The sequence below is a fragment of the Drosophila willistoni genome, assembly GCF_018902025.1.
Source record: "Drosophila willistoni isolate 14030-0811.24 chromosome XL unlocalized genomic scaffold, UCI_dwil_1.1 Seg141, whole genome shotgun sequence".
Taxonomy (NCBI): Eukaryota; Metazoa; Arthropoda; class Insecta; order Diptera; family Drosophilidae; genus Drosophila; species Drosophila willistoni.
In genome coordinates this window covers 9,007,563-9,019,864 of record NW_025814052.1, presented here as the reverse complement: position 1 = coordinate 9,019,864, position 12,302 = coordinate 9,007,563, and the positions used below count along the sequence as shown (strand labels likewise).

General features: G+C 34.5%; 2 protein-coding genes across 2 annotated transcripts in view; one reads left to right on the top strand and one right to left on the bottom strand.

Moving 5' to 3' along the window:
* Positions 1-10,281, bottom strand: part of LOC6648770 (rhophilin-2) — a 38,112-nt gene extending 27,831 nt beyond the window's left edge. Inside the window, exons 1-2 of the mRNA XM_023179537.2 lie at positions 9,794-10,281; positions 7,480-7,723 (exon numbers count right to left, since the gene is read on the bottom strand). Coding sequence (XP_023035305.1) covers positions 7,480-7,659 — 180 coding nt within the window. The 5' untranslated portion in view covers positions 7,660-7,723; positions 9,794-10,281. The remainder of the gene's footprint in view (positions 1-7,479; positions 7,724-9,793) is intronic.
* A 195-nt stretch (positions 10,282-10,476) lies between these two features.
* On the top strand, positions 10,477-12,009 carry LOC6648769 (platelet-activating factor acetylhydrolase IB subunit beta homolog). The gene is made up of 3 exons (XM_023179214.2): positions 10,477-10,619; positions 10,688-11,187; positions 11,260-12,009. Exons 2-3 carry the CDS (start codon positions 10,786-10,788, stop codon positions 11,539-11,541), a joined length of 684 nt encoding a protein of 227 aa, XP_023034982.1. The 5' UTR covers positions 10,477-10,619; positions 10,688-10,785; the 3' UTR covers positions 11,542-12,009.
* Positions 12,010-12,302: the final 293 nt, after the last annotated feature.

Genomic DNA, 12,302 nt, shown 5'->3' with positions numbered 1-12,302 from the left:
ATTAAGAATGACTAAAAGTACAAGATTTGACATTTGGCCTCGAAATTGGAAGATAAAAATATTATCAAAGTAGATACTAAACTTTAGTTTCTTTCATAGCGTATATAGAATCCGACATAGATTTGTTTTAGCCTTCTTGTTTAAGTTAATTAAAGGGATATTCTTGGTTGGGAAAAGAAATTTCGCTTTGCAGTATTGAGAATATCGTTCTTAATATTCCAAATTCTTCAGGAAATATGATGTCTTTTGTGAGGCACAATACAGCCCGTAATTCTGAACCGATTTTGATAAAATAAAGTGCAATCTGACATCATTTAAATGTTTAGGATTTTTTTGTATTTTGTTTAAAACATTAAACAAAAGAAAAAAGGGCTAACAAAATTTCGTAATTTTAAAGGGTCGGACAAATTCGTTTAAAAAAAATTACCAAAATTCTAAATGTGGTCAGGACTAGAATTATATTACATTTCAGACGATCCTTCGTCCAGTTATCCTTGTCGCCAGTTGCATGCTTTTATTTTGGATTAACTTTGGAGACCGAGAACTTTTTTCAACTTCAACTTTTTGATAATAAAAAGAAAAAACTTAGTTCTAATAACTTTTCAAACGATAATTTCATTTAATTATTCTGAAAATGGTCTCCCAACCCAAAATACATTCAAAGTATATGTTACTAACTTACTTTCTTTGTTATATTATTTAAATTAAAGCTGCTTTGAAATTTTTCGCTTTTCGTTGAGTTTTTATCGAATTTAATGGATGTTTCGAGGTCACCAGTTCAACTAGTCGAACTGATTCCATCAATGATGATCGTATGATGGCGTTTAAGGATAAATTTTTGAATGCAGAAAGATTGAATGATTAGATAGCAAGCATATAATCAAGCTCATTGAAGCTCTTTCGTCTCTGCCTGTGTGTGTGTGTCTGAGAAGGTTGACTTAGAGATCGTGTAAATTGCACACTGACATACAATTAAACAAAACTAAAGGTTAAACAACGACCCTACTAAAACACACACACACTCACACACACAGACAGACACACGCCCCGTGTCCATTCCCCAAAAAACTTAGGCTTCAACATAAAATATATTTTGCAATTTTCATGGCAACTTTAACTCGAAATAAAAAAAACGAAAAACAAAAACAAAACATCACAAAAATGATAATAATTATGCGAGTGCTCGTAACGCGCGTTGTTCGCCTAGCAAAATGTCAAAACCCAAGACTCTAAAATAAATGACCCTCCCTCTCCACTTCCCTTCACCGTGAACCATAGCCACAGTTCAGACCCAGCCCCACACACCTTATGAATTTAGGGCCCCAAAAAAAGAAAAGAGAAGGAAAAAAAAACAAAATGTCATTGTCAACAGGTCGTCGCACAGTGGTTAAAATTGATAAATTTTGAATGATTCGAGGGCTAATATTAAGTTTAGATCATTTTTTTGCCTCAAAATGTTGACAAAATTAAATAAAAATTTTTCCAAGTATTGAAATCGCAAAATTATTCCAACAAATTATAGTGTAAAACATTTGTATTAACTTTCAGAAAAATTCAAGTTATCTGCTTTGCTTAGGGCCATATCAAATATTTTAAAATTATCAGTTTTTTTTTTTATTTTCCAACAAGATTTTGGAAAATCGACCACTGTGCTACTGTTGGCATAAATGTGTAAGTACATAAATGATATTATATAAGAGTTTTGTATGTGGTACCTATGTAATACATAGAGTTTAAGATTAAGATTAAGATTTAGTCTGTTCCCATCAATCAACATTTTGCCCCTTTTAGTATTCAAGTTCATAGGTGACTTTTGATTGTATTTCCTCCAAAGGTGCCAATTTGCCAACATCATCATCATCATCATGATGGCAAATGATCGATTTCCTTTCTTATCTTCCTTTCATCCTATTTCCTTCTTTCTCTCTCTCTCCATCTCTGGGTGTGCCCCCTTCCATTATTGACCACCAACATGCACCTGATTCCATGGAAAAGGAAAGCAATTGCTCAGTTGGTCATATACATACATACATACATATATGTATATACATATATATGTGAGGAGTATATGGTTGATAATCAATGCTGCAGTTCGGACCGGTTTTCTTTTTGTTGTTGTTGTTACTTTTTTGCACTAAATTAACGCAGAATGAACATACATATGTATGTGTGCGTAAAAACACAAGTTATACGCGTGTGCGCTCTACAAGTTATCTTGCAGTTGGCTTCTTCTCTAGGAGTGGGTCAGCAGGCCCCGCAGGCGCATTGAAATGAGAAAACAGAATTCTATGAACATGCACTAGTATTAGTTGGTTACCCACGATGATATCGTATAATTAGCAAGTTGGTTGGGAGAATTGTAGGAATCATGGTAACGCTTTTCAAGACAATCCATCGAGGCGATTCAGGGATACACATACACACCATTGGGATGGTTTTATTACCATCAGCCATTTGCCGATGATTCTTATTGTTAAAGTTTGAAAGTTTTTTCTGTTTTTATTTTAAACAGATTTTAAAAATTCAAACTTGTACCAAAGTTATTATCAGCAATAATTTGTTGTAGCTACTTTGAACACTTTTTTTCATCTTACTCACTGTTTTTATTTAAATTTTTTTTTAACCGTGTAATTTTAAAAGTTATTAGCAAAAAACAAAATATTTCTGTTTTCTGGATTTGATTATAAAAAATGGTTTACCTTAATACCAATTGATTCATAAGGCATCGAATACCAAAATAAAAAATTTTAAGATCATATTGAGTTCCAAATTATCGTTAATTCATTGCTCCAATGGTAGCCGTTTGCTTAAAATTTTTGAAGTTTTTACGGCGACAATGACAATTGAGCTAAAAGGTAACTACATATGTTAGCTATGATATACTGTATCTCAATATATTGTCTTTTTCGGTTACTCTAAGTATTCGTTAATGAGTATGTAGGGTAAGGTGGGGACATCACGGCGCAGTTGAGTTATCTTGAGATGTAAACGCATCATACGGAAAGTATCCCAAGATCGTATTTAAGAAGACTATATTTGGACGTATTCATTTCGTAGTATCCAAAAAATGTTCCAATAATCGAAAACATCCAATAGACGAACAAACTTTTCGTTTGATTTTTCAGCGTGTCGCAAAGGGTTTCCTCTGTTGGGAGGTTTAACTGTAGTAAATTGGTCCGATTTGTTCAATTCTCATATTTGAAATAACATTTAAAAGACGAACATGAGGTATATATTGACTCGACTTCTCATGCTGATCAAGAATACATATACTAATGTACGTCTGCTTCTGCTCTGTGTTTTATGTACTATTTAATGATCTCTTCAAAGACCCATAAAGACCTCTGACAAGTTCAATGCTCATCGAAATATTTAAACAAACATTTTCTGTTTTTTTAAGTAACAATGTGAAAAATAGCATTGGATGGGCATTTTTTCCCATCGTTGTTATGTTGGATTGTCAGTCAGAGACGTCAAAAGACGAGACTTCCACCAAGCCATCAAGGAGAACACCACAAAAAAAAAAAAAAAAAAACGATGGCAAATCTGTTCATTACATTTTTAAATAATTTTTCGGTTTTGTTTGGAATTTCAGTTTCGGTTCAAGTTGGGCTGGGAGGGTAATTGTTTTTGTTGTTGTTTTTGTTCATTGTGTTGCCATAAATCGAGTTAAATTCAAGAATTATGACATTTTTGTGTTGTTGTTGTTGTCTTGTTAGTTGAATGTTTGCTTAAACAACTTTTGTTGTTGTGTTGGTTAATGTGTTTTTTCTTCGTTTGTTTCTTGTTGATTATGTAATAATCAAAAAAATAAAAAACGTTTAATGAACAAATGTTGGGCATTATTTTAAACGCCATCAAAAGCCGTGGATATATCCTTTGCCTCAACTTTTGCCCGTATTAAGGTCATGTCAGAAGTGGCTTACCATGGCTATTTCCACATCGATTTGCCCAGTTATCAGCCAGTTATGTGTATGTGGTAACTGGGCCAACTAAACATACAACATACATCTGTTACCTTTATTCCATATCTTATCGATACAAAAGAACAAGTAACAACAACAACAACAAAAAAAGAAAACAATTCTGAATTGCTTACACAATTTCCTGATTTCGATTCCCCCCCGACTCTCTCTCTCTTTCTCTCTCGATAGATCGATGTAACATTAACCCAAATTCACGTGAAATGTTTTCTCATGGCCCTACAGAGTATTATATAGATGACTCAAAGACACATAAAGATCATTTCACATTGACATTGTGGGTACTCATTTTATTATATATATATTATAGAAGATCAGGTAAAAGTACTCAAAGAATCAAAGAACTTGAAGCCGACACAGTCTTCTTGATTTTTATTGACAATGCACATTCATTTCCATCTTATTTGTGTTTATGGGTGTGTATGACGATAAGACCTTATCGGAAAATGACTCCTTATAAAAATTTAAGCATAAATGGGGCAATTTCATTTCATTGAATGTGGTCAGTTATATGTACATATATATATAAAATAGAAACCAAAGGGCTGGGGCCAACATCGACCGCTCCGAAGTTTCTATACCATTTCAAGTTTTAGTTGCTCTTTCCCCACCTACATATATCCATCAAAGTGAAAAACGTTTTATATAAGAAGTCTAATGTTTGCGAAAGAACGGCCTACAATCTTATTATAGGAAATAACGAAGTTATTGAGAAAAGTCACTGTTTCGACCGATCGTTCTAATAGGAGTTATACGAGATAGTCACCCAATCTTAATTAAATTTGGGATAGTCATTAATATATAAACAAAACTTACAAGTATTAAATTTTATGACAATAGCTCAGAAAATAACGAAGGTATTGAGAAAAGTCACTGTTCGTGGCGTTTGTATGGGAGCTATATGATATAATGGTCCAAACCTGTGCAGTACATAGAAGCCTACATGCAAAATGTAGCTTTAATGGTCTAGGAGGAGTTCGCGTTGATCCAGACGGACGGACATGGCTATTTGAACTCGTCTCGTCGTGCTGATCAAGAATAAATATACTTTATATGGTCGGAGATGGCTCCTTCAATGCGTTGCATACTTCTGACCAAAATTAATATACCATTTTTGCAAGGGTATAAAAAAGAAAGAGTAAACGAGATACAGAAATTTCGAGGAGAACTGCGGGAACGCGAATCACCGATTTTGGAACTAGTTCCGTTCGGAACTAGTTAGATTTGGATTTTTTTTTTTCGATTTTTTTTTAAGTTGTTAAAAGTTTTTATTAAGATCTGATATGATGATATTTCCATACGGTATTCGTCGTCATTTGCCATACACGTATGTAACTTTTCATACTATTCTAACTGCCTTTTATGTTCTTATACCCATTTAAATTTTGTGATGTTTAACATCAGTTCAAGCCATGCCTATTTGTAGTAACAATAACAGTAACAGAATTGCATAATCTTAAAAAATAATAGTATCGAACCTTAAATTGTATCTAGTGCTTCCCAGATATATGGTCTCCAAGCCCTTTCGATATCACTTACTTATATTGGCGCTTATCACCTTAGGATTCACATCGCCATTTCAGATCTATTCACGTGTCACGTTTGTTAAGAAGGAGTGCTATTGATTCGCACTTAAGCCGTACTTATACTTCTTAAAGTGAAATCTCAGCAATGCTTCATTAAAATATGTTGTGGGCGAAAAGAACAGAGGGCGATCTGTATATCTGTATTTAAATAAATGCATTTTCAAACGACTTGCTAATTTTACAATTTCATTTATAATTCTGATATTATAGGAGTGTTTCACCGAGCCATTTTAGGGAAGTCATCTGGAAGCCCACAGATATATACTAGAGAGCTGCATGAATGATATAAAAATCAAAGTCGAATTGAATTCAAACGAATGAATGACTACTTCACATTTAAATGAATGAGTGTGAATGTAAGTACTTGTCAAATCTCTAAAAATATGTAACTCTGTTTTATGAAAGGCAAAGAATTACTCAAATCATTCGAATTATTCGAATTGTCGTATTTTGATTGGTCGTTTTAAAGCAACAACAAGTCGAGTAGTCGAGTAGATCCCGACTGAGCCACCGACCAGACTAGTTTAATCATATAGTAATCACATAATACAAATTGTTACTAAATGCTAAAATCATAATTGGGATTCGAATACATTCGAATCATGTATTCTCATTGTCTTACTTTCTAACTCATTCAATTCGTTTGGTTTCGTTTGAATGTTGTGCGACTGATTTTTACGTTGGAGCACTAATTCACTTGAAGTTGAGTTTCAAAGTCATTCAATTCATTCATTTCGTTTTGAATATTGTTAACTCAAATTGATTTTTCTATCATTCATGCAGCTCTCTAATATTGACCTTGAAATCTCTTGGCATTAAAAATGAATATTTTTTGAAATTAATTTGTTTCCAATTTGAAATAATGATATAATCTACATTCAATATATTTGACATTTAATGTCAGTCATCAATTTTTTAATGATTTTAAATAATGAAAATATGCATAGAATTTAGGAACAAGTGTTTTTTTTTTTTTTGTTTGTATATATTACCTGACTTAATGGGGAAGAATTTGTATAATTTTGGTAGCGAGGATTAGACTAGACCATTCCGTAATAAAAATCGGCCAACTATAACCCATGTAAGTGTAAGAACAACAATAAAAAGAAGAAGAGGGGAAACAAGAACCCATAGTCTTTGCTTCGTTTGTTCTTTCGTCTTTTTTATGGCACAATGAAAGCCAAACAGCCAGAACAGAAACAATTTTCCTAACAAATTATGACAAGCGAGCCAAGTCAAGTCATGCCAAGCCAAAAGATATACGAGCAGAAAATGAGAGGATGGAGAAAGAGGTAAAAGGAACAAGACCAAAGAAAGCAATCAAAAAAGGGCATCCAGATCGTGAGTGTTATTTGAGTGAGCCGCTAAGAGGGAACACATTTTGAAAATAACTGAAATTGCTTAAGATTTTTTGTGTGTTTCGAAAATGTATTAACCACAGTAATAAGGGAAAAGTGAGCAATTACATGTGACCGGAAGAAGGCCAAGAAAAAGACAGACGGGAGGCGGAGGAGGAGGAGGCCATGACCCCCAGAGAGTAAAGTGACAGAGGTTACCCGTAGAACAGGTAAAAACAGAAATGTGGAAATTAACACATGTATCCACCTCAATCATTCTCTCTCTCTCTCTCTCTCTTGTGTGTCTTTGTCTTTTTCTCCATCTATCTCTCTGGAAGTCACTAACCCAATTTGGGGGCAACATAGCGTAACATCGGAGAGTTCGGACTCTCCCACAGGTTGTTGATGTTGTTGTTTTTTTTTTTTTATTTCATGCTTGGCTAAGAATTGCGCGCGCAGCGCGTGACCAAATTGTTGTATGTTGCATTGCATCCGGCAGGGGATCCCCCTCCTCCCCGCACCACCACCCACCCGTGATTCGGGCCTCTTTATTGAGTTCTAGAGGACACTTACCCGGACAAAACAGAATGATAGAGCCTGCGGCTCATCATCATCATCTTCATTTTGTTGCTGCTGCTGTTGTTGTTGTTGTTGTTGTAGCTGCTGCTTCTGGTCCAGATCATTTGTTTGTGTCATTTGTTTGTCATCCTTTATTGCTTTCGTTAGATTGCCATCATCATCCATTGCATCCATGATTTGTCTGTCGATTTGTCTCGTCGACCCAATTACCACGCTCCGTGGCCAATTTTAACTGCTACTAAATAAATATTGTTATTGTTGTTATTAATTTTAATTAACTTTGATTTTTTGTTGCTGCTGTTGTTGTTTGTTGTTTTGGTCTCTTGCGGTTTTTAATTTCTTTTTATTTGTTATTATTTCGTTTTCGTTTAATTTCTGCAATAAATTTCACTTTTTTATTTTTTTTATTTAAACGGAAGCTGCTGACTTAAGCATTTTAATTGGAGTAAATATTGTTTGATTGATTAATCTCCTATATCTCATGCCCTTCCCAGAAAGTCAGAGTAAAGGGGTGAAAGCTGATAGATCAAGTTACCCCCCGCCATAAATACATACATATGTACATATGTACATATATGTACATATATGGTAAGTAGTTTTTGTCCTAATAATAAGATCTTCATGTGCCTACTTGGTTTGCCTTTCAAAAAATTCTATGTAGTATATAATAGATATCTCAATACTGATAATTTATTTATACCGGAATAGTGTATATTTTATTAAGTACAATCTTTAGTTGTTAGTTTATATATTACATCCGATTTAGACAAGGTCAAATCATTCAAATTTGTCAATTTGTTACAAATTTTGGTAATTTTTGAAAACTGTAAGCGATTTTAGATCTAGAATATTAAATATTAAATATGGTTTTTAATACATTCCGTTTTATCTTGATTCATCTTGGTAACTCGTTTTAACAGGGTAGTAGATTATCTAAGACATTTTGCTCACTTATTGGTAAACCTTCTTTGATTGAGCAATTTTCAACACTGGTAATGAATTTCGTGTGTTCTAGAATACTGAAGAAATGCTGTAGATACTGTTCCATTGTTTTATCTCTAGTTATTATTGCTCAAGGGAAATTAAAGATTGTCTCACGCTACCATCTCAATTCTACCACATCATCCCCCATCAAAATTCTTCAAGTTTATCTCATTTCACAAGTTCAGCGCACTGCGACAATGTGCCGCACCTTTTCTCAGGAGACATTTAACCAAAAAAAATCATTTCCTTTGGTAGACTGAAAACAAGAACAAAATTCCACTAAATTATTCAGTAGAAATGCTGCAATTTTTTTTTTATTTTTGGACTGTTGATCAGAAAGAGATAAGACCAGAATATAGAATCTGTATATCAAGTTACTAACAAAACAAACAAAAGCAAAATTAATTATTAGTCTAACATGATGAACTGACTGACTATTATAACAGATAAGCAGCAGACGGGTTGTTTATCATGAGTGTTGGGAGGGCTATCGAGTGGGGGGGAGGGGGGTAGGTGAAAATGTGAGTCATTTTTACTCTATCATAGTTGTAATATTTGATAGTTTAGTTTATCTCCAGTTTAATATGTCATTTTGGCATCTGCTTAAAATTTGTACAATTCATTGGATAATACAAAATTTTTTTACTTTTAAATGAATCAATTAGGCATATACATCTAATAAGAATACTTTGAAATTAAGTGAAAATCCCAATTACTTGCCAATTGGATTATATCAGAGTGGAAAGTCCACAAGAAACACGAAACTTGCGCTCAAGAAATGCAAAAAAGATTTCAACGTCTTTTAAATGTAGATCTGCCCCTGGATAAGATCACATCATTGCTCTAGGAGTCTAGCCCATCAAGGAATAAGTACTATCGAGATTCCAACTACCTCCACCCTTGTCATATCAGACATATTAATAGGGCAATGAATCACACGGGAAACGGGAAATTCGCCAATAAGAATTTAAATCAGAATTAGTCAGATTGATAATGCATACTTGTTGTATATGCATTAATTGTCTTACAATCTATATAGGTGTATGTGTGATAGTCTATAGAAGGGGTGAATGGGAAGGGGGGTTACTAAAGGGGTGCTGACCCACTCCCCCAAATACCAATTCTTCTTTTGTAAGTCTTGAAGGCCTTTTATGTTATTGTTGTTTGCCATTCTGACTTTCTACGAAAATTTCTTCTCCATTATGTTACTTCTTCTATTCATTTTTTGCTTAGCCAATTCACATTTTTGGTTTAAGTTTTTTGTCCTTTTCCGTGATTGAAATCTTTTGTTTTTATCCCACTTCGTTTGGTTTTTTTTTATTACCTTTTTAGGAACACTTTTGATATAAACAAAAAAAGATTTCTAATTTTTCTTCTTGTTATTATTTTCTATTCGATCGCGTTTCGTTTTGTATTTTTTTTTTGCCTTGCCTTTTGTTTGCTTGTTTTTCTTTTTATTCACACGTTCGCCGAAGCTGCAGCTGGAGCTAGAGCTGAAGTTGAAGCTGGAGTTGTTTGTTTTATAATTCTCCAATGCAAAGGCAGTTGTTGTTGTTAATGCACTTTCCACTGCACACGCACACACACATACACAATCACAATATCAGCACAATAACTAAAACAAAAAAAAAACAAAGCAAAGCAAACACACACACAGTGGCAACAGGTGTAAAAGACAGAAATGTCGCGACACCGACACGCACCTCTTTACTCGATCGTGGACGGGAAAACAATGAAAAGAAAAACGAAAAAAAAACACAACAAAAATGTAAAGCAGAGTTGCCGTCGTAGACGTCCGGTTTGCTACGCGGGTTTTGGATATTTGATTTTTGATAAAAAAAAAAGACAAGACATTATCGACATATAATCGTTATCGATAGATTGTGTGTGGCAGGTGGCTCTTTTCGATACTATCGATAGTTTACAATTTTTCGCCAAACTACTATCGATAGTGACATCGATTATTTTGCCAACACTAGCAGAACGCCGCCGCCGTGTTGTTGTTGTTGTTAATAAATATTTTTTTGTTTCATTTTATTATATATTCAATATTTTCAACTCCCTACACAATCACACACTGCAACCAATAGAAGAAGCGCCACACAGACACACATACATCGTAAATACATTTATATAAAGAGGAGGGAAAGGTGAGAAACCACACCCACCAAAACCAGATTCAGGCCCCCACAACTTTAACCCTTATTCGGCCTTCCAGACCAATTGGTCCTACATTGCAGTTCCGACGAACCCTATTCCCAACACTCGATCCAACAACAACAATCATCACACACACACACTCACACACACACATAAATGACTATGAATCCGTGCTCTGTGCCCACACCCGTGCCCGACGTGGATGGTGACAAACGCTGGCAGAGCATACATCGTCGCTTCATTTCCGATTGCCGGGAAAAGGATCCGGATGTGATATTTTTGGGCGATTGCATATTCGAAACACTGCAAAATAGCGAGACATGGAATCAATATTTTGCACCATTGCATTGCTTGAACTTCAGCATACGTGAGGATTGCACCGAGCACGTCCTCTGGCGTATCGAGAACGGGGCCTTGGATAATGTAAATCCCAAAATTGTCGTACTCCATGTGGGCACAAACAATGTAACAAATACGGCCGAAGAAGTCGCCGAAGGTATTCTGGCCAATGTGCAAAAAGTAAGACAAAAGCTGCCAAATGCCTACATTCTGCTGCCGGTGAGTCTGAGTCTCTTGTTAGTTTTACTTCCAACATCCATTAACAACATTTATTTCGTTTCCAAATCTCAGTCTCTCCTGCCGAGGGGTCAACAGCCTAATAAGCTGCGCGATAAAAATGCCAAAATCAATGATCTGGTGAAAGAGCTAACCAAAGGTCAAGATCGGGTTCAAACATTGGCCATCGACAAGGGCCTAATCCAAACGGACGGCAGCATCAGTCACCATGATATGTTTGATTACAAGAATCTAACGAATACAGGAGCTAAAAAGATACTCGAACCTCTAAGCGATTTGCTATCGCAAATACTCAATGAGAACGAGCTGGAACGCGATCTCACGCCCTCCGAATAAGGATATGCAGACTTTTTCAAATGGTCGAATCAATGAAAAGTCAGTTGGAATCCAATTAAAACAAAAAAAAGAAAAAACAACAATTCACGAACTTCAAAGTTTCCTTATTCCACATTCACGACCCACCCACACACACACATACACACACACCTCTATTATTATAATTACACGCATACAAACCACATAACTTCCTCCTATATAATCTTAAGCTCACTCACAAAGAAATATAAGAAAACGAAATGGAAATTTGAAATGAATTCTATATATTTCCCCCTCCCATGTACACAATTTTGTATTTTGACATTTACAATTATATATATTATATACATACATAATTACATCCATCGATCATCATCATGATTTACATACATTCCCTAAACTAAAAAAAAAAAAAAAGAAAGAACAAAACAATCTCTCAATAAAAACTATTTGCCTAATGTAAACATATTTAACAAAAAGAAAGGAAAAAAAAATGAACCACAAAGAAAAACTAAACAAATTGTTTTATTAACATCGACTTTTACAAGGAGTACAATACATCTGTAGGTTTTAAATGTATATGCATCTGTATATTTAAGTATAATTGAAGGAATATTGTCAAGGCCTCATGAGGGAATTGGTAAGTTATTTCTAACACTTTAAACACGTTTTTTTCAAAACTTAAATGTCCCATAAACTAATGAATTCATTGTATTTATCCCCCCTACAATATTATATATTTTTTGACATTCGATTTATTTTTTCTGTTGCTTCGTCTTTTA

Bases quoted from the DNA above. Each gene is read 5' to 3' on its own strand.
- LOC6648769 (XM_023179214.2), top strand. From the start codon at position 10,786: ATGACTATGAATCCGTGCTCTGTGCCCACACCCGTGCCCGACGTGGAT. The intron at 11,188-11,259 runs GTGAGTCTGAGT...TCCAAATCTCAG, and splicing joins ATGCCTACATTCTGCTGCCG to TCTCTCCTGCCGAGGGGTCA.